The sequence below is a fragment of the Coptis chinensis genome, chromosome 7 (assembly GCF_015680905.1).
Source record: "Coptis chinensis isolate HL-2020 chromosome 7, ASM1568090v1, whole genome shotgun sequence".
In the NCBI taxonomy this organism is placed as follows: Eukaryota; Viridiplantae; Streptophyta; class Magnoliopsida; order Ranunculales; family Ranunculaceae; genus Coptis; species Coptis chinensis.
This window is the reverse complement of record NC_141462.1, coordinates 67,409,634-67,433,077: the sequence shown is the minus strand read 5'-3', so window position 1 is coordinate 67,433,077 and position 23,444 is coordinate 67,409,634. Positions and strand designations below refer to the sequence as shown.

Genomic DNA, 23,444 nt, shown 5'->3' with positions numbered 1-23,444 from the left:
GTAGGAGAATGAGAAGAAGCTAGAGAAGGAGAGAGATCGACAACCAAGTTGGAGGCAACTCCATTGTTGTTCTTCACCAAGATATGAAAAAAGCGAAAAGGAGAGCGGTGAGATGTTCTTCTTGGGCTCACGTTTTTGGTTTTTGGTTGGTGGCAAATCCATGGCAAATTTGTGTGTGAAAATCTGTTGTCGCAAAATTTACATAGCTCCCCCAAAGAGTAAATTTTTCCATCAAAATCATGGCAAAGCACAACTTGTGCAAATCCAAAAATATTTACAATGGGTCAAAAAACACATCAAACAGTGGCAAACAAATGAATAGTGTCATTTATTTGCATTTGCCATCGCAAATAGAGCTATCAAAGATAGCCCAAGTAAATGAAGGTTAATAACTGGTTAAAACAGTTAAAACCCAGTCAAGTCAATTTTATCAGTAACATACATAAGAAGGAAAGGCTTCAAGAGAATACAAACTGAAATTACAATGAATAAGATACTGCAAACGCCAACGCCTGGGTGGGCCTCGCCTACTACAAAGTCCACCCATGACCTGCCCAGCAGCAGTGGTGCCGCTTAGGAAGGTGCCTTTTGTAAGGCGGGAAAGGAGTTTAAATCATTATTGGCAATTGAATCAAAATAAGTAGTTAATACATCGACATACACAGAAGTCTCAGTTGCAAGACTGTAGTTAGTTGATCGACGAACTACAAATTTTAAAATTATAAAAGTAAAAAAATGACAAAACTAAAAAAATGTGTGCATAATTAGAACCCTAATATTAGTGCCCCTTTGCAAACAAACGACAACATAGTAGTTTCACTCGAAGAACATACACAAAGCAAAAGTAAAAATCATACCTTTTGCAGCAACTTGAACCGAACTCAGACTGAATGAGATCGAACAAACCCCTGCATCATAATGGAGTACAAATGAGAGAGAAGTTAGTGCTACTAAACAATTAATTAGCAAACCCTAGGTAATTGAAAGGAAGGGGAGCGGTACTTACGATTGGCAAAAGAAACATCGAGAGAGAGAGAATGAAAGAGAATAACGAGATTTGAGAGAGATGGAAACATAATTGAGAGAGAATCGATGAATCTAAGTGAAGAACAAGAAGTCGAGAGATCGTGCGATTCATCTTGTTTGTTTGTTTCTTTTTTCTTCAATTTTTTTCCATTTTTTATAAAGCATTTCTTAGAGGCACGAACCTGCAAGTGTTTGAAGAAAGTAGGCCGGGAGACTGAACGTTGGCTTCGAAGTAGTTATTTAGTGTAGTTGTGGGGCGGGACTAAAAAATTTGAATTTGGTCTTCTAAGACTCAACTCACATAATGTCTGGGAACATGTAACTATTTTAGTGAAATAGTCACAAATAGTTATCAACACACATACACCTTCTTTAGAAAAAAACTATTTGTGATCGTTTCGAAAATGCAAGTCACAAAAAACTTTTTAAAACAGTCACAAAAACCCTTTTCTGCCATTTGTGACCGTTTCAAACAGAACAGTCACAAATAACATTTTAAAACAGTCATAAAATCCCTTTTTTGTACTAGTGACCATTGAAATCAATTTTAGAGAGATAAAACCTGATCAATTTTAATTCCATGACCAATGAAGAAAAACGCTGATAATCAAGACACGTTAATACGTACAATAAGTTTACCATGCATGACTAATTGACATAATTGGAGAAGCGAGAAAGATTAGATTCCAAGGCAATATAAAATAGAAAACCAATTTGATTGAATAGCTTGGGCATGTCTATTGAAGATAAACCGAGCAAAAACTGGAATTGCTTTGGTCAACATTGCTGACTTAGAGATAGATAGTCAGTCAGCGGTTGTGGGCATATGGCTGAATGAAAGGAAAAAAAGATCAGCACTTGTATATGCACTTTGGATGATATTTTGACCATGCACACTTTAACTTAGAACAACATCACTTAGGAGTTGAAACCACCTAGTGCAAATTTGAAATACTACTACATGCATTCAACATTTCCACCCGTAACTAGATACAAACCGACTTCCCCGACAAAAACAATAGCAAGCTAAACTCACAGGAAATAACAAACAGCCTGCACCTTAACACCACAGGTATAGTAGGAAAAAAATTAAACAGAAAGAAAGAATTTCATGACAAAAAGGGGACAAGCTAGTTTCTAACCTGCAACTATATTTTATTTAATTTTAGGAAGGCCATGAAGACACGCTAACATTTTCATGTTTCAAACCTCCACATTCAACAAGATATTTTTCATTAACCAAGCAACATGCATGTGATGGTAGATAATAGTCATTCTCTATTAATAACAATTTTAAAGGTACTTGGCATCAATTTTCTGATACATAAAGGATGACCCCCATAGCACGACTCTTAATTCTACTGATTGTATCAGAATATTACATTAATGTTGCAAACTTCGAGGAGACATGGAACTATTGTCAACATTAATGCATTAACCTTGGGTGCCCATCGAGCAATGAGGTACTCCTTTTTGCACACTTGCAGGTCTTTACAAATGATTCCCAAGAGAAAAGCAAGTGTAGAAAGATCAAATAAGATTAGATGATTTTTCTTTCATAGATAGTGACATAGTAAGAAGGTACACCTATGAAAGGATGCACTAAGGTACTCGTACAAGATACACTATTTTTCAACAGAGAAAACTAAAATGTGGCCGGAGAATATAATTGATATGCTAGTAGTTAAAACCGTGAACACATCATATCATGATGACGAGGAATAACTCCATGCTACTAAAGGATATCTCCTTAGCTTTCCACTATTTTATTTTGCCACAAAGTTTTAATATATTTCTATTCAGTATTGCATTGATAAAGATCGATCTTGAGGATGGTGCACTAAAATTATCAGCTACAGTGGAAATTTATTGTGATTTTTTTTATTGACTTGGAATTTCTCATTCAACATAACTTAAAATTAAATTAGAGAATATGAGTAAATGAACTTTGGGTTATCTAAAGATTATTGTCCCTCAATTATAATATCCATGTTGCAATTAGAGCAAATTAAGAAAGAATATACTTCAATTTTGCACAAGAAATAGTGTTTTGGATTTTGGGTACTTGAAATTTAAGTTTTTAGTAAGTGGATCCATATTCTATGGAATGTATAGAGTTTGGTCAAAGCATAAGGAAAGAATTTGGGAGAAGAATCTGGTGCTAAGAAGCGGGTCTTTTGAAAAACTCCTAAGCGGGTGCTAAGAGGTGCATAAACAGTTGAGATAGGTTAGTAAGTTTTGGCCTATGGTTAGCGAGTTTATACTATGTTAGGGCTTAATTCACCATAACCGTAAACTCTTGATTGATAACGGATTGTTAGGTTACATGTAGAAGAACCATGTGTGAGGTTTTAGTTCACGTTGTTAGACCTAAAATTATTTGTCTTGTGGATGTAATTGAGTTATTTTTCTCTATATTCACTACATATATAGGAGCCATTAGTTTGCCATAATTATTTAGATTGCAATAGTTAATTAATTTCCGCTAATTTGAAGAATTAATTTATAACAAATCTACTTGATATATAAAAGAATTTTCAATTCAACATATGTGGAATTTTATTTGGTATCAGTGAGGGCTAAGTTTCTAATAGTAACTTGAGAGATCTTGGCATTATGCATCAAGAGGGTGTTAAAAAGAAGTACAAAAACTTATCTTTATATCTCTAAATGAAACCCCATAAAGTATGCCCTAATGGTTAAAACCTATCATTTAATAAAAATGAAAAATCAAAATTTTAAAGTTTTTCATCAAAAAGGTGACTGGCTTTTGCACAAGGGTGAGTTGCTCTCAAAGGGAAAATTGACAGGCAGAAACATGAAATGGTTGATGGCTGGACCTGTGCAAAGAGTTACTAATAAATGATGACATTAGCGGGTGATGACATCACGAGGTGGGGGTCGAGTCACGAGACGCTGGGATTGTTGAGCATGCGAGTCTTCAGATATAGCGAGTGTTTGGAGTCATCTACGAGTGTCATATGTTTGGGGTCGCATTATACTGAAGGAGTCGTTATATATGAGTCTTTTGCACGTACATTGTCACGTGGGATGTCCCTTACATATCTCTATCTAGAATTATCATACTCTGATCGAAAAGCTTTTCGTGTGGGAGGTTGAAATTTATTTTGTCATCCGGTTATAAGATTTTTAGAAACCAGACATGGATCAAGTGGATTTCGAGTGAATACCATTCCTGCCATAAACTGAAGCTCATAATGTGCGATTCCAAGAGCTAGACTTATCTTGCACATTTCGTACAACCATATTATTGGCATTGGTGTAGAAGAGGAGTAACTTCGAATTTATTATAAACATTTTTATCTCTTTTGTAGCAAAAAGCTTACATAGTCGTTTCTTTTTCCTTGGGTAGTACATCGAACAAAATTGTTACTAATGTAAGATTAGCCTATTACTCCTTGAATGGTCCATAAAATGTGCCTTTTAGAACTGTTTCAACATTTTTAGTAGTCTCATATCTCAATTGGTTCGATAAATGATTGCAAATCTACTCAGGCTTGGCTCCTTCGAAACATGCTGGAGCTCGATCACATAACTTACTGAAGTTGCTAAGCATGAACAAACATAAGCTCATATTGTTTTTGTCTTAGTTGAAGCTCATGCATACAATGCGTATCGCAGTCAGCTTCAAAGATGGCTTTGAAACAGATTAAAAGCTAGTTTCACAAAATGAGTCGAGACAAGCTTACTAATGTTACTATAGCTTGTCAATGTCAGGGCTTCAGTTTCTACTCACAATTGATAAAAAAAAATCAGTTTTGGATATGAGTTTGATGTTAAAACACAACTTGGTTTGTCCTCATTGAATCAAATTTCTTCAGATTTTTTATGTAAAGTTTTTGTCAGGTTTGAATTCTTATCTGAAATGGGACCGAAGGATTTGGTTGTTTATAAGTTGGTAAAAGGGTATGTGATGTGGATTTGAGTTGTCATGGCATGGAATCCTAACAATCCACATGGAAGGTGCCAAGAGGACACCAGAAGACAAATAACTACCGCCGATAAATCTTACCTCAACTCATCTCCACTAATCATCAACTATCTCTCCCGGGACTACCGCCCCCACCAAAGACTAATTCCACCCCACCACCTACTTATATATCTTGCTTCATCAATATTCATAACAAAGTTTACTAATATATAATTTGATCTCTAAATGCCGGTTAGTAACCTTTTCAACTATAGTTATATTATTCTCCATCAGCATATATCCTATTTGGTACTTATCTATAGTAGTGCTAGGTGATAGATATATATTGTTCATTTGAGTGTAATCGCGGGGGGACTCTTACGCTTCATATATTCGTATGGTATGTTTCCTAATAAACTTCGATTACATGTCGCGAACGTTTGATCTGTTAATTGGTTCATCTTTAAATTGGTAATATAAGCATCTCTACTATACTAGTAGTATCTCCTATAACTAATCTGGATCCTTAAATTCATCCGGGTATTTTTCTTAAATAATATAATATTTAGAAGGGTTGCTTCTGATCTTTCTCACCCTTTTGCAAATTTAATGTACCCATTTTGTCCTTAAATTGAAGTATTGCTCAACACCTTTGAATGGGAGTAATTGGTTATTTCATGTGGTGGTTAATTAAAAATTCAAATCCACGCCTCTCATTTTGAATTGTACATACAATAAATTTAAATAATTAGCAAAAAAATGAAAAGATTGTAGAGAGAGAGAGTACGCGACACTTCTCCCGACCTCCTTTGTCTCTTCCACTCCCTCTCTCTTAACTCTCCCTCATTTGCTCTTTCCTAAAAAATCTACAAGCCAAAAAGAAGAAGACAGAGATCCTATTGTAATAAATCCTGCCTCTCCATCTCTCTCACTTCATCTTCTCTCCATTTCTTTCTTTTTTTGCACAAATTTGCATCCTTTAATATGTCCGGACTCTTAGATGTTGTTCCTCGAGATTCCAATCCATCTCGACTTCAATTTGATTCCATTATGATGTAGAAGTAAGTACATTTGCATTTTGTTACATCTAATCTGCAATTGTTTGCTTTTCTGCCATTTATTCGATTTTCTACTTTCAATTTTCTTAAATCGATTTTGAATGATTTTTGTTTTGAATTGGTTTGTGGTTTTGATGTTTCAGTAATTTGAATTGTTTTGTGGTTTGTGGTTTTAATAAACTCTTGACTATTCACATTCTAATTGTTGTCATTTTAGTACCTCTAATTAGTTTTGCCTTTGATACCGACCTTTATTGACTTGCACCGTTCTGGCTTCTCTTCTCCCTCTTCCTACCTTATCTCTAGTGCCTATTCTTCTATTGAAAAAGAAAAAGAAAAAGAAAAAACTCTCTGTTGCCTATTCCTTTTCTCTTGCTTTCTTCCAGTTTGAAGAAAGGAAAGCAAGTGGTAGAATACTGACTTTAAGAAGTGAAAACACGAATTGAGGGAGCGGAGAGCACGAACGACCATATCGTGGTGTTATAATATCACGTGTACTGTATCATCAAGGGTATTGATCATAATGGTAAGTTTTTTTTCATTTTACAATCAATTTTTAAATTTTGGAGGGCTTGGTCTAATCTTGATTTCTGGTTTAATGGGGTTGTATGTTGTTACTTTAAATGGGGTATGTTGTGAAAATGTTCGATTAGAGTTAACATGCATGAACCCTCAAATCTATAGAGAATGTTTTGGTATTTATATGTTTTATTGTGGATTACTATGACCCATGATATTCCATTCTAATAATTTTATCAAAAAATTTCAGTGCTTATAGTGGTGTGTATGTCTAATATTGTCGCCATGATTGTTTGTGCTATTAGTTTAATAACCTAAAGATGTTTTTTTTCATTCCTTATTGTATTAAATTGTGAACAATTTGTGTCACTAATGTTTAATATGACATTGGATTTCATGGCTACTGTTCAAGTTCAATTGCATTAATTTCAAGTTCCATAGTTGGTGACAGTGAAATAAAGTTCGAAGGTCGGAAGTCATTCTTATTGTTAATCATGGTATACTTAGTAACATAACTTAATATCGATCCATAGCAAGCATTTCATACAATTTTACTCTTAGTAGTCACTATAAAAAATGACTTGTGATAGCGGCTTTTAGCCATCATGAAACATGTTTAATGACATTTTTTTCGCTTTTAAAAACAACTTAGAATCATTGAGCCAGTCCATAAAAAGTTAACAAAAAGTGTCATAAAGTTGATGACGGTTCCGGAGAAGTCGACATCAAAGCTCGAACTTAATATGACAAAAATTTATTTATAAACGTCATAACTGGATCCCTTTGCATGACATGTTTTACTTAACCGTCATAGTTTATTAGAAAAAGTGTCAAGAACTAAACCTTCATTTATGGCTTTTTATTTAAAGCGTCACCACGAAACAAAAGCGTCAAAGAAATTAACACTAAAACTGTCAAGAATTGTATGCCCACCACGGGGTTCTTTGGAAGCCGTCACTGCTCCCTTTTATTTTTCCTGCTTGAAATCTGAAATTTCTGTAAATTTGAAATTCCCGTGAAACCAATACATTCCAACACCACCAATACATTCGGACATTTAATTTGGATTTCCTTAAAAGAAAGTCACATATATTGGTGAAGTTACAAGCTTTCAAGACGAGCCGTTAGTGCCGAAATTTTTTGGTGCATCTTTTGGTTATTGTTTTCATAATCGTGTGTAAAAGCATGTTGTGGGTTAACATCGATTTTAAGCGGAGAAAGGCTGCTTACAAAGGAAAATTCATGGTCGGATTCCTTCACCGGGGTATTGGCTGATTTCCCTAAAGCCAGGACGAGTTCTCTTTACTTGAAGTTTTTTGATTAGAAATTCGATGGCCGATTTTTTTTTTTTTCGGGAGAGTCAAGGCGTAACATTAGTCAGTCTCGCCGAAGTGTCGTAGGTATCGCCTATGTTCTACATGTTATGGTAGTGAGCCCCTTAGTTGAGCCCAGCCCATGGTTCGAGTCCATTAGTTAGTTGGACACATGTCGTGTTCCTATGGTTTATACTTTCTAGGTTTGCACTTTAAATATAGCGGGCTTGTAGTTAGGTTTAGGGAGTTGGGTTTATGTGTGTGTGATTTGTGATTGAGAGATTCAATAAAAGTAGTGATTTTAGGTCTTTTTAAATTGTTTTTCAATTAAAGTGTAGATTCATTAAACAAGCTTAAAAGCTGATAGATCTACATTATTTCTACTTTAAAACAAAAAGACTTGTGTCTTAGAAAACATCACTCACTTGATGAATATTATATTTTAGAATATCATCTATTATTGGAAGAAATATGTTTACCTCCATGAAGGCCCTCCCATACCATCCATTTTCACTTTAGATATGGAATGTTATACCAAATTCCTTGTCGGGCTAAAAGCCCAACAATATATAAGGTCTTGGGGTATTCTTAGGATTCTTTTTTAGAAAGATAAATAAGGGCATCAAGCGAACACCACTTTACGCCGCAATTATATCCCCAATTACACATCACGTCAACAATGATAGAGAGGATGGAAGCAAAGTGAGAGTATGCTAAAGAGGAGGAAAGGATGAGATGGGGTTAGAAGATGTTGGTGATTTGCATCAGGTGAATCTCAAGAGGTACCAAAGAAGATTTGAAAAGCAGAGGAAGAAGGATTAGAATGAAGGCTATGGAAATGGAAATGGTGGGCCCTGGATAGGAATTGGGTTGGGGAAATGGTGGAGGCAAGAGGTGTGGATAAATAGGGTGGCTGTAGAGACAAATTGGAATGAAGGGTCGGTATTTTGAAGATGAGGAAGTGGAGAAGATAGCTTAGGAAGAAAGAATAAGAAAGAAAATATAAAGGAAGGCATTAACAAAGGAAGAAGAGACACTGGAATTTGTGAGGAGGTGCTTATCAATGCGAGAAAGTGAAAAATAAGTTACTAAATATGATGGATGAGAAGGAACTTAGGGGAGCAAGAAAAAAGTCGAAAAAGGGGATGTTAGATAGAGGATATAAGGGAGTTCAACTGTTTTAAGATTGCTTAGGAAGACAATAAGAAAGAAGAGATTAACGAGGTAAGAAGGCAGCAACAAAGGAAGAAGAGACGCTTTGAATTTGGGTAGAGGTGGGGAATATCACTGTTGGAAAATGAAAAGTAAGTTACTTTGCCTTTTGTTTTCTTTGATCGGGTAAATATCAGGGATTTTATAGTAATAAAAACTATTTCACGAAGGATGACGCATCTACAAAAAGTAAGTTACTGAAGGTGATGGATGAAAATGAACTTGGGGAGGAAGAAAAAAGTGAAAAGGGAGGTTGGGCAGAGGATAGCATGGAGTTTGACAGTTTTGATAGTGAGGACAAAGAAGCAACACTTGACTTGGTGACTTGAATAGTCTTGGCCTTGAAATAGGTGATCTAGAGGAAGATGAGGGTGGGGACAACGAATGGAATGATAGGTTGGTATTTTTTGAGGATGGCTGTAGTTGGGGAAGGTGGTCAGATGTTAGGGCATGCTGCTGATTCACTGCTGGTGGTATTGCACTCCAGTCTCCAGCTTGGTGGTGTGCCTTTGGCCTGTTCTATCTTTTGCTTTTTGTTCCCTTGTATTTTGGTTTGCTCTTTGTTTTTTTCTCGGCTGTCCTTTGCTGCTTTCTGGTTTTGTGGGTGGGGGTCGTTCTGCGGTATAAGAGTGTCTGCATCTGGGTCTGGTCCTAGTTACTAATTCCTGACTAATTCCTTAGGTGCTGATGCACTGTTTTTAGACATATATCAATTCAATTTTTATGGATCAAAAAAGAAAAAATAACTGTGCAAAGCATCTTTCAGTTTTTCTGCCATAAGTATATTACAGTTCAACCTCCTCAATACCAAAACACACACAATGTGGTGCTCCATGATAGCTTCCTTATATATCTAAGTTGCTCATAATGTTATTCTCAATTCTTGTTACTACTGAACGACTTCTCTTACATTAGCCTGTGAGGGATAACGGGTTCAAAAGCTAGGGGATAGGTACCCTGATTTGTTGTGTGTTAACACACGATTTGGAACAAATCTTTAGTGGATTCTGGGTATTCTGACTGTTTCTTTTGGTACTTCTTGGTCTTCTTTTGTCAAGATTTTTGTCTGTGTAAGCACAGGCTGGTCTTCTTTTTAAGCTTAAAGTCGGTCCTGTTCTTGTTATGTTTTTGGCAAGTCAAATCAAAATTCTATGAAGAATCCATTTTTATTTTTCTGATCCTGCAATGCTTCCTAATCTGCAATCTTGAACTCTCCATCTAGAACTTTTTCATTTGGTGGCGAAAAGTGTTTCTAAATTCCATTGTTTGATGTGTCATTTTTATCGTATTTGTAACTATCTCTGTAATGAAGGGTACTAACTACTCAACATAAGAATCTGAACCACCAATGAAGCAAGATAAGGTTGTTTCTTTCTGTATAGTGGGTTGCTCATTTTTTAAGATCTTAACACCTTTTCTATATATCAGGAATAGAAAAGAAAAGATACACATTTTCTAACCAGCTAAACTACTAGTATACTATTGTCTAACCTATACTACTCTAATAGGTTTTGTGTGTTTACTTGGTACTTTGGCACTTCTTGAAGGTTTGTTATAGTCTAGTTAGCCAAATTTATGTTTAACAAAAATGCAGGACACTGTTTGATGGTTTCTACTGGGTTTTTGCTGAAGAAGTTAGCTCACGAGCATAGTCTCTGTGTTTTGGTAAGTTAAGCAAAGAAATTACAGGATTTTACAGCATCTTCTGTTTTTCTTTTTTACAGCAGCATCTGTATAGAGTCAGACTGGTCTTTTACACTATTATATTCATATTTGCTATAAACTGAGCTTGTTGCCAAATGCATTATTCCTCTTGTATCTTAACTCAGCTCTTTGATTATAGTCATGCATCTGACTCAAACATAGACTTTTAAACCACTGCTTGTTATGTAGTTTTTTTAATTTTTTTTGGTGCAAGTGATATTCTGATGCCATTATTACTATTATTATTGTTATTATTTTGAAAAGGTGGGGTGGGGTTTATGCACCCACACCCACACACACCTGTTAACGGGGGAGGGCACGGAGCAACACAAACTATAGAGCTGATGATGTAGAACAGGATACCTATGCTTAACTAAGTAATGTTCTAGAGATTTTAATTAAGAGTCAAGTTATTTCTAGTTTTGTGTCCAATTAGATATAGAATCAATCGGTATTTGCAATTGCTTAGAGTAAGAAACCATATCTATAAATTCGGCTTTCATTTGTTTTGTAAAAAAAGCAGAATTATTATTCTCATTATCCATTTGGGTTTTGCACATTCTCAAGTTTTTAAGCAAGAATCTAGAACAAGCCCCACATCTAGAAGTCCATCCATGATCATTGCCCCACACCTTAGTGTAATCAGCAAAGGTGTCTCACTTTTCTGTTCTTTGATATATTAATGAAGAACATGGTTTGATTTTTGAAGAAAGAGATCTTGATTGGAGAAGATGTGAAGAAGCGAAAATAAGAAACTTAGAATAATAAGAACAATAGATTAAGAAGAAGATGAATACTATGGAGAAGAAAAGAGACAATAAGAATGATAAACTTGGAATAGTGATTCTTCAATTCAATTGATCATAATTGTTGCTTCTAAAACAATAAGAAACACATATTTATAGATATGGTTTCTTGGACTTCAAGTAATTGCAAATGGAAACTAATTCTGATTCTAGTTTAACTCAAATAAAACTCCCTAAGTAAACCAATTTCTAATTCTACTAATATTAAAATCCAATAATGCTAATTTCTAAAACCATGCTTCATGTTCTACATCACATATCCATCGCTTGCTTGATCATACTAATGGTGGGATTAACCTCAGCGTGAGAGAGCTCTATCCAGTTTTTAATGTATTTAGTAGATCTTAGTCTTCACACAACTTTGGTTCGCTCACCTTGAGTATAATCTTTTGCCAACTGGAGTATGAATCCTGACATCATCATTAGATGAAGAAATCTGCAAGCTAGAACCAACTCGCCTCATCTAAGCTAGAGGGGTTTAAGCTAGAAGGTGTGGGGCGTTGGGGATCGTGTTAGACTACACCATAATAGCTGAAGTTGTTATGATTGAGCTTGATGTCCAACGAGGGGATATCCAAATCCAAAGGAGTGACTCAAAGGATTGTTGTTCCAGAGAACCATGTGTTATGATCTACAAGTGTTGTTCCATTACCTCCATTTCACATTCTCAAACCAGTTTCAGTGTTGGTAGTAGAAGGCCCATTCAGTCACTGTAGCTTAAGCCTTTGTATTCCACATTTTTTTTGCATGCATATGGCATCCAAGAGTACTCCACTGTGATGTTTCTAATATCTCCTTTCCTAACTCAATTGACACTAAAGTATGGAATTTCAGATTAACCGATACTTCAATGCAAAAGTCTGCAAACATTGACCTATTTTTTGTAGCTTTAACTGCAAAGCCAGACCTCAAAGACGCTTTCTGTATCTGGCTTTAAATAAATTGTTTTTTGTCCCATATTTTATATTTATGAGTGATCTTTCCAAATTGGGTGATTTGTCCTAGCGTAAAATATAAGTATGTACTTAAGTTCTTGCAATCTTGCACATGATTACATAACCTTTGTGCAAAAATTATGACAAGAGTTTCTTTCTTCGTTAATTCCCTGCACACGATATATCTTCTCTACCGATTAAAACTAAATTGATATCGAATTGTACATTGACACTTTTTGTCTGTAATTTGCTAATGTGACTGCAACATTGATTAGGTTGCTAATCACATGGTGAGTGGAGAAGGAGGATCTTCTAAACCCGCTTTTGAGAGTTGGAAGAATGTATCGCATGTGCGAATACTGCTTTCACATGATCAAGAGAGCAATCTGTGCAATGTATCCATTTTAAAGCACCCATGCATGGTATGTTATTCCTATCATTTACTGTGATTTGACAATATATATTGACAAGATATGCTTATAGTTAAAACAATGCCCAGCACCACCATGTACGTTTCAGATGTGACTTGTATCCAATTAAGTTTATATGCTGTGCTTATCCTGATTCCTGACCCCAAGTAACCAAAGAATGCAGTGGGATAGAGAACGAGACTGTCAGAGAACATGACATGAAAAAAACTTGTGTATAATATAAATTGCAGGTACAAAAGAAATTTGATTACTATTATTGTAATATTAGTCTATTGGGCCTATATACTTGGGCCCAACCTATGTACTGTTGTAACTCTGTTATTATAAATAGAGGATCGGGTCTCACTTTGAGACCAACTTTTTCTTGTTTCTCTTTCTATATAGCATCGAGCCTTTGGTTTTACGAGAGGTCTCGAGTTGACTCTCATCGGGGTTAAAATGTCTAGTCCTTACACTGTGCATTTCCACTCCCACCGGCCGGTGAAGATGTCGATCCTTTCTGCACTGTATTTCCAAATGTCTTGTTGAGGGGAAGAGAGAAGTAAGAGATCAAACCCTAGCCACCACCCTAAATTACACCCCTTCCTTATTCATGGCGGGCGACGCGTGTTCGCCGACTGCGCTATCCGTTGCTTTCCGATCGGCGCGACTTGTCTTTACCTCCTATTGTTTTCCCAGGTAGGTTTTAAGTTTATCACCGGATTTTCGGTAGGTTTCCTGTTAAATCACATTTTTTTCCCAAGCAGGTTTCAAATGATTATAACTTTTTTTCTCACATCAAGGTACTATTCTTTTGCACTATATTCCTTATCATGACGGATAAAGACTCTAAAGATGCGGATGATGTCTCCTTGTTGAATAATTTCTCTTCTTCAAAGAAAATTACTACCGCTTCTTCTTAATGGGCGGAATTTCCACTCTTGGGCTCGTTATGTTCGCTTATTTTTGGGGGCAAAGGGAAGATAGATTGGCTTGTTCCCAACAAGATGATTTGTCTAATTAATAGAGACCCTTACCTACAATAGTTGGTCCATGACCAATTATATGATTCTAAGTTGGTTGTTCAACTCTATGGAGCGATAATACATAAAGATGTTTACCTTTTATGAGACTATTGATGGTTTGTGGGTTGCTCTCTCGAAATGTATGCTCTTATGAGCAATGAGGTTCGAATTTATGAAATCTCACCGTGATTTGGAAAATTTACCGCGAGGGGGCTTTTCGTCTTAGCTTACTTTGGTACTTGAAGCGGGAGGAGCTTCTCGCTTACACTTCCTATCGGTATTATTGGTATGGCACCGATTTGTTATGGCCATTTCTTGAGCGTGAGGAGAAATAGAGAGTTCATCGCCCCTTATTGGTTCACACTCGATTTTGAAGCCATTCGCACCTCGAGTTCTCAATATTGCTCCTCTTCCATCTCTTGGTGAAAGGATGCGTTATTGAAAACATGGCGTCGTGTTCGGATTACTTTCTTCTCGGTGGTTTCGATGCAACCGCTTTTATCGATCGGATGGCGTTTGTTGCTCTTACTTTCGACCCCGTGGGTCTATTTTTTAGTTCTCTTGTTCCATCCGGAACACTTTCGTGGACGCTTTTGTGATCATCGCGAGGGCGTTGGCCACCTTATTGATAGTTGCTATCGGTTGCATCCGAGCCGTCCCAATAGGGCAAGCGTAAGCTCCATTAGATCGATTACTATTGGCCGATATTTCCGGTAGTCATCATTGAGGGGAGTTTAGGTGATTCGGGACTTTTACCCAAAGACAGATTGATCGGTTTATGCATGCTGGTCTCTATGTGAGGGGATAACTAGTACTTCTACCATGATACCGCCCGCAAGTACACCTACTACGTTCCATGTTCGCTTCCCACCTCCATCCGGTTGGGTCCTTGATTACGGGCAAATAATCATATGGTGGTGAGTCTAGATTATTATCGATAGCACATCTTTTTTCACATCCGTCCGCGCTGCGGATGGCTCATATACACCACTATTACCCGTAAAAGGATCTTGTTGATTATCCCCTCGCTATCTCTTTAGAGTCGATCTTACATGTTCCTCACTTAACACTTAGCCCCGTATATGTTAATTAGTCGCCTTGCTAAAGATTATCAATCGTTTACGTTGTTTTTTCTTACCCCATTCTTGTTATCTTTAGAACCGATGAAAGTGCAGGCAGATTTTTGTAGGGGCTATGAGCATCTGGGTATACTACTTTGGAGATCCCCCTTGTCCCGCACTGCTCCACCAAGATCGAGGTTTGCATGCTAGTGTGTTGCACGTGTTAGGCCGTTATTTGTTTTATCTGCGAAGTCTTTGAAAAGTTGGCATGCTCGATTAGGTCATGTCAACTTCAAGTATCTATGTACTTTATTTCTGAATTAATAAAAGCATGCAAAATACTCTTTTCATTGTGATACTTGTTCTTTGTCTAAACATGTGCGTAATTTTATATTCCTCGCGTTTCTAGATCTCCTTTGTATGTTTGATGTGATTCATATGGATGTTTGAGGCCCTTCTCTCCTGTGACTACCCTCTCCGCCATAGAGGTACTACGCGGACTTTTATAGATGACCTTACCGGTGTACTTGGATCTATTTACATAGCAAGAAATCGGGGTTCTCCCCTGTTTTCACTCGGTTTCTCAAATTCATTAAAACTTCGCCTCAATATCGTGGTTCGCGAACTTGATCCGATAATCGCGAAGGAGTATGTTTCCAACCAATTTATCGCCCGTCTTAACCAATGAACGGGGTATCCTTCAAAGAATCGACACGTCCCTATACACCGAAAGCAAAATGGTGTTCTACGAAAAAAATCGGAGTCTTATGGATGTAGTTCGGTGTTTGTTGCAAGGTATGCATGTTCCTCAATCCTAACGGCATTATCGCGGTTCTTACCGCCGCCTACGCCTTTCAAAACCGCGACACCCATCGAAGTTCTTAATGGTAAAGCCCCTCTTCAAGTTGTATACCCGGTTGTGTTACTTTTCCCATTATTCTCCCGTGTTTGGTTGTGTTTGCTATGTTCATGATAAAGAGTCTACCACGGGACCAAATTGGATGATAAATCCATTTCGTGTCTTTCTGGGTATTCTCCTATGTCCGGGGGTATCGTTGTTATCATCAACCTAATCGCCGCCTCTGCCATACCTTGGATGTCACATTTGTTGAGCATAGTGCATATTTTGGTCCTTATACATTTGTCACGGAACCTTTGTCTTCCACTTGCAGAGGCGCCTTCCAATCGTTTATCCCGTTCTTGTCTTTGATACTCCTCGGTGGTCCCTCTATTAAACCATTCTGAGTGTATACTGCTTGCACTTCTACTTCATGCTTTCATTACCTTAACGCCTCGGGTAACATTCCTTCACCTTCTAGTGATCTACCCACCGTGGATTGCTCCTACCGTTGACTCCCCCATGATTGCTCCCCGTTGATTCTCTATTGTTGAGCCCCTTTTCCTTCCGGGACCAGGCATCCCCCAAACAAATACGGTTTTCCCACTAACCATCCTATTGCGCAGTTTGTCTCTTATCAGGGTGTATCTGCTTCCTATCAGACATATATGACTTCGGTTTCCTCCATTTGGATACCGCGATCAGTTTCTGAGGCTCTGTCAGATCCACATTGGTGGGTAGCCGCTATGCAGGCTGAGATGACAGCCCTTGAGCAGAATCAGACTTGGAAAATGGTTGCTTTACTTCCCAAGACTCGCCCTGTTGGATACAAATGGGTTTTTACAGTGAAGTACTTAGCAGATGGTACAGTTGAACGATATAAGGCCCGTTTGGTTGCTAAGGGATTTACACAGGTACCTAGACGTGACTTTGGTGCGACCTTTGCTCCGGTAGGCAAGTTAAAATGTGTTCGACTTCTTATTTCCCTGGCTGCCTCTTATGATTGGCCTCTTCATTAGTTGGATGTGAAGAATGCTTTCCTTCCGCGGAGATCGCGAGACCCCCACCAGGCTTTTAGAGTGGTGAGGGGAGTATCTTTGGGAAAGTTTGTCGACTCAAATAAAGTCTTTATATGGGCTTAAACCACCATGAGCCTAGTTCGGTGATTCAATGAGATTGTTTTCAAGATGGATTTACTAGGTGCCACTTAGACCATACATTGTTTGTTCTGGAACTCACGGGGCCGCACTTATTTGCTTATATGTGGGCGACATTATTATTACAGAGACGATCGATCAAGCATTGTACAAATTAAGGAATCCGCTGGGAAGTCTTTTTGAGGTTAAAACTTGGGTCTCTACGTTACTTTCTTGGCATTGAGATTGCCGTAGTCAGGGGAATCTCCTTATCTCAATGAAAGTATGTTCTAGATCTTCGATATAGGGATCTTTGGGTTGTCGACCATTTCTACTCCTATGGTGCCGGTTAGTTGCGCATTTGAGGGACCATTATTGTCGGATCCATCACTTTATCAACGCCTTGTTGGGCGTTTTATTTATCTAGTTAATACTATACCAGACATTGCCTATGCTATGAGCAGAGTTAGTCAGTTCATGCATGCTCCACGTCAATCTCATATGGATGCAGTGGAGCATATTCTGAAGTACCTAGAGTCTTGCCCTGGCTTAGGTCTCTTCTATGCAACCGGTTCACAGGGTCCCTTAGAATGCTACACTGATTCTGATTATGGAGGTTCTATTGACAGTCGTTCCACTACCGGCTTATGTGCTTTTCGTGGGAATCACCTTATCTCATGGAAAAGCCAGAAGCAGTCTGTTGTCTCCAGATCATCTGCTGAAGCTGAGTATCGTGCCTTAGCTTTGGGCACTTGTGAGATTATGTGGTTGCAATCTATTTTGAGAGAGCTTGGTTTTGCCGCCGATGATCATCCGTATCGTTCATCGCGGACAATCAAGCTGCCATCCATTTAGCTTCAAATTCAGTCCTACATGCGGACTAAGCACATAGAGATTGATGTGCATTTTCTGCCGGAGAAAGCTCGTTCTGGGATTGTCTCCCCGTCCTTTGTTAGGACTAAGGCACAAATTGCTGATACTCTTACCAAACCAGTGGGACCTGCTGATCTTCGCTCTTCCATTGGCAAGCTGGGTCTATTGGATATCTTCGCACCAGCTTGAGGGGGAGTATTGTAATATTAGTCCTATTGGGCCTATACTTGGGCCCAACCTATGTACACTATAACTCTGTTATTATAAATAGAGGATGGGTCTCACTTTGAGACCCAACTTTTACTGTCTCTCTTTCTACAACTATTTAATGGTGGGCCACTACTTGGTAGAGATTATTTGTCAGTTAAGGAAATACGTTCATTACTTTTTAGAATCACGTGCTAAGCCATATTAACATGGTTTATATTCAGAAAACTGTGTCAGGTAAACTGACAGACTCGATTAGGTACATAGTGATGTAATATGCATATTGGGGTAACTTGGTGATTTCATTATTACTATGTTTCAGGCCATGTTGGACCAGGCCCAGCCCATTTAGGTTAGGTTAGGGTTGAGGAGGGTTTAGGTTTTAGTATAAATAGAAGGGTTAACTAGTATTACCCCCCCACTAGATGAGCCAATTAGGATTTCCCCCCCACTAGATGGGAAATTAGGGTCTCCCCAAAATACACACAAAAAAGTCAAAGTGGGTTGACCGAATTTTTTGTGTGTATTTAGGGGAGACCCTAATTTTCCATCTAGTGGGGAAATCCTAATTGGCTCATCTAGTGGGGGGTAATACTAGTTAACCCTTAATAGAATAGTGTGCCTCCATTAGTTCTAGGTTGTTTTGGTTAAGTTATTTGATTTATGAAAGACCGTTTTTCATGAGTGTTTTTAATGAAACCATTTTTTGAGTGAATTGTTAATTGATTGATGCTTCCGCCAATCTTAATTCACATCACACAAACATGCTATGCAAATCATTTTGGGTTTGCCTTTTATTTTCTAACCATTCAAGAAATCGAAAAGGAAGAGGAACAACAAAAAGAAAAGAAAACAAGAAAGAAAAGTGAGAAACAAGGAGAGAAAGAGTGAGAAACAAGGTGCCGGAGCAAAGTCGGTAAAACCTTTAAGATGATACTTATTCCTTGTCTTACCGATCTCATTTAAAAAAAGGCTTACAAACAAAAAAAAAGGAAACAAGAGAGAGAGAAAAACTTATTCCTTGTCTAGTTACAATTGAATGAAGAGAAGAGCTGAGAAGAGTGATGATGGAGAGAAGTGTTCATCCATCCATCTAATTCACGAGCTATAGTTGAACTTTATGGTGTTTGGGGTTAATTTAAAGATAACTTTGCTAATCTTATCCTTATAACAATAGGAATCATGTGTTCATTTTGATAGGAGTTGGGATAATCGAGTCTGAAAACAAAGTATTAACACACTAGTGTCCTCGAATGCAAGTATTTACAGGATGCCGTCTAACACTTAGTACCAGTGTTGGACATCGAGACGTGCAGGGACAGACCCAGGTAGGGCTGAGAGTATTCAGTTGAATACCCTCAATTTCTGTACAATGTCAAACACAATACAATACTCTACTTTATCCCATTGGACCATCAATAAATACATAAGCCTTTGCCTACTTTAAAATCATTTGTATACTACATCTACATCTAGACCGAACATTTCAAAATATTCTTAAGTTTTAATTTATATTTTCAAAATTTTCTAACTTATCGAGCTGTTAGTACCGATTTTCAGATAAGTGGATTATAGGTCGAATACATTCGAGAAAGTTCCTGTGTCCATCACTGGAGACGTGCATGTGTCAATGTAATTTAGGAGCTAAGTGAGAGAGGAAAGGAATTACAAGTTATGTTACTGCATTAGCTTGAGGCATGTGTTTTTGCTGACGTGTTGCTATTAGTTGGAAGACGACTCAACTAAACCTAGTGTGCAACAGTATAACCGAGGCAAATAAACGACTATTTTGACTGTATATCTCTGAGAATGATGCAACATTGTCATTTAGTTAACAGTATAGGGCTATATAAAATGAAGCATATGTTTTAAAAAGTGATACCACTCTCACGAAATGCCAGACTCATGGATGCTGTGGTTCATAATCAGAAGAAAACTGAAGAAATCCAGAATTTAGTGTAAGAGGGGACGGTTATCTCAGTGGAGGCTTTCAGTTACTAAAGTCCTGACTGCAAAATGTCTTTTCCTTGGTAACATCCTGTGTTGTTCATGTTTTCAGTTTATATGATTTCTCAAAATACAGTTGTGTATTTTTCAGTGAATAGTTTTACATGAAACTTTCAAAATCCAATTTTACCTTTTAACTTCTCCAGTTGAAAGTGTGTTTTGTCCTGAATTACTGTGTTGCCCCCCGTTCTGTTCTTTTTCTTCCATTTGTTTTGGCAGTATCCATTGACCTTGACCTATTGATAAGGTATGGTCATAGTCCTTCAGCAAGGACATGAAATTTGATGGTTTGTATTGAGGAGGATAGGTTTCAAATATGGTTCCATGTTCCGTGTTCTTGCATTTGATGTGCCATATCTTATTTTTACAGGCTTCTGGCAGATCTGCCAAGTTCAGCATCTTGGATTGACTGCATCGGTGGAATTTATACCGTCTGAGTGGGAAAACACTGAACCAAGAAAGAAATGTGCGTTTAGTTTGGGTGCTAGTGGTTTAGCAGCCTTGTGGGGAAGTGGTACCAGAGATTTCCTTATTGTGCTGCTCAAAACAAAACTAGACTTGTGCATCACTATTTTCAAGACAAAGACGCACTGAAAATTCTGCTGTGTATCTTAGAGTAATGGTTTTCTTGTCGACACAATGTGCGTTTAGTTTGGGTGCTAGTGGTTTAGCAGACTTGTGGGGAAGTGGTACCAGAGATTTCCTTATTGTGCTGCTCAAAACAAAACTGGACTTGTGCATCACTATTTTCAAGACAAAGACGCTCTGAAAATTCTGCTGTGTATCATAGAGTAATGGTTTTCTTGTCGACCGTACTGTGTAGTGAACTTCATGTCTTTTTACAAGTGTACATTAGGCAATCCTTATTGGATTACTCTGTTTACTATTACTCTTGAGTTCTGATTGGTTATCTTGATTTCCTTATCTTTTACAAATAGGTGCGTTATGGAGTTATGCTTAGGAAATGTAAGGACATGTATAGTTGCAGCTATTTTTTGGAACAATTTTGAATGTTAACATCGTTTTCGGGATATACTGAAAAATATTTCTCAAGAAAAGTATTTCTTTATCATTTATGGAACTTCTTTTTGGATTTTTGTTTTTAGGTAAAAGACACGTGACAACATCTTCATTGTCATATTTTGCCTCGCTGCATATTTTGCTCCCTGGTAATCCTTCTCAGGAAGTGCTTGCGTTTAGGTTTAGATGATGCGCGTCATTGACTTTAAGTTAGTGAGCAAACTGAAATTCGAATAGTGAACAAAGAATTCAGGGTTGGAATTGAGTCCAAACAACTACAGAATAATGTAGTGCTAGTACCTGATGCCAAAATCAAAACTGAACTATCACATTCTTGTTTCAGTTCCCATTTGTTAGGAACTTGAACTGGTAGAGAAGTTAATGTCAGAACGACACATTCGGGGGACCATTTAATTTTTTTTTTGTAGCACCTCTCATTAATTGTTTCTGGCATAACGCTTCAATACATGTGAATGATCATCGGCTGAAATATAAATTCAACAAGAAAATAGAGTGGAGTGAGCGTAGCGAACGATTTTGGGAGAAGAGGAGCTATGCGAGACAAAAACCAACTTGTTAACTTGGTTGGTTTCTGTCTGTCTGTCCTCATCTTCTCTCTTATTTTTTTTCGCCCAAATACCTTTCTCCTTCACCAATCTCTCTCTCTCTCCCCCCGGATCACCCAACTCTCTCTCTCCGCCGCAGCTCCGCTCACTCCCCACTGCCACGCAGTATACAAGTACTTTTGTTTGGTTCCAAGGTTTGATATGAAAGCACGAAGACGATACTGGGAGTAGAAGTGGTCCTGTTCACAGGATTGACAGAATCCAAGTCGTGAAATCATCATTATGGATCCGAAAGAAACGTTGCTCACAAGAGTCCCCGAGTCTTGCACAGAACAATGTGCTAAAAATCATCGTAACTGGTGACAAATCATTAGTTAGTGACAAACTGACAATAACACTGACCAGAAGAACTTTATTAAGTAGAATTGAGGTGCCACATTCAACGCAAGTGAACATTTGTCGAAGCAAAGAACATTCAAGCGTCGCGCTCATTGTTGGGTTGCCCTGAATGTAGTTTACTAGTAGTCTAGTACCATACTGAACTTTGGAACATGAACACAGAACAGACTTGCGCGTAAAATCAAAGTCAACCGTGAGCCCAGATTCTAAATGACCATATTAGATGGATCCAAATTGAAAGTGCCTTGGATAGTTGGATCCCTTCCTGCCAAAGCATTTTCTGTGGGTCACTATTGTGAATTATCTGCTGGAATACTAGTATCTAGAAGGATCCCTATCTAGAATTATCATACTCTGATCGAAAAGCTTTTCGTGTGAGAGGTTGAAATTTATTTTGTCATCCGGATGTAGGATTCTTAGAAACCAGACATGATCAGGTGGATTTCGAGAGAATACCATTCCTGCCATAAACTGAATCACCTAATGTGTGGTTCCAAGAGTGAGAGACTTATCTTGCACAGTTCGTACAACCATATTATTGGCATTGGTGTAGAAGAGGCAGAACTCGGATTTATTATAAACATTTTTATCTCTTATGTAGCAAAAAGCTTACCTAGTTACTTTTCTTTTCCTTGGGTAGTTACAACAAAATTGTTATTAAGGTAAGGTCGCCTATTACTCCTTGAATGGTCCATAAAATGTTATTCAGTAGTCTCAAATCTCAACTGGTTCGATAAATGATTGCAAATCAGCTCAAGCATGGCTCCTTTGAAACTTGCTGGAGCTCGATCACGTAACTTACTGAAGTTGCAAAACATGAACAAACATAAGCTCTTTTTGTTTTCGTCTTAGCTGAAGCTCATGCATATAGTACGTATCTGCAGGCTGCAGCTCAGCATGGCCTGAACAGATTAAAAAGCTCCTTTCACAAAGGACCCGAGACAAGCTTACTAATGTTACTATAGCATGTCAGGGCTTCAGTTTCTACTGACAATTGATAAAAAAAAATCAGTTTTCTATACGAGTTTGATGTTAAAACACAACTTGGTTTGTCCATGTTGAATCAAATTTCTTCATATTTTTTATGTAAAGTTTGTCAGGTTTCCAATTTTATACTAGAAATTCTTATACGGAGTGGACGAAGGATTTGGTTGTTTATAAGGAGTTGGTAAAAGGGTATGTGATGTGGATGTTGAGTTGTCATGGCATGGAATCCTAACAATCCCGTGGAAGATGCCAAGAGGACACCTGTACCACAAAATAACTACTGTCAATGAATCTTCCCTCATCTCATCTCCACCAATCATCATCTATCTCTCACGTGGGACTACTGGCCCCCCACCAGCACTAATTCCACCCCCACCACCTACTTATATATCTTGCTTCATCAATATTCAT

At 37.7% G+C, this 23,444-nt stretch overlaps 1 protein-coding gene across 1 annotated transcript; it reads left to right on the top strand.

Moving 5' to 3' along the window:
- The first annotated feature begins 10,521 nt into the window (after positions 1–10,521).
- LOC147488486 (DNA repair protein RAD51 homolog 4-like) lies at positions 10,522–21,133 on the top strand. Its single transcript, XM_086571944.1, has 3 exons — positions 10,522–10,724; positions 12,780–12,926; positions 20,432–21,133. The coding sequence occupies exons 1-3, from the start codon at positions 10,635–10,637 to the stop codon at positions 20,468–20,470; spliced, it is 276 nt and encodes a 91-aa protein (XP_086428070.1). The 5' UTR covers positions 10,522–10,634; the 3' UTR covers positions 20,471–21,133.
- The last annotated feature ends 2,311 nt before the right edge of the window (positions 21,134–23,444 follow it).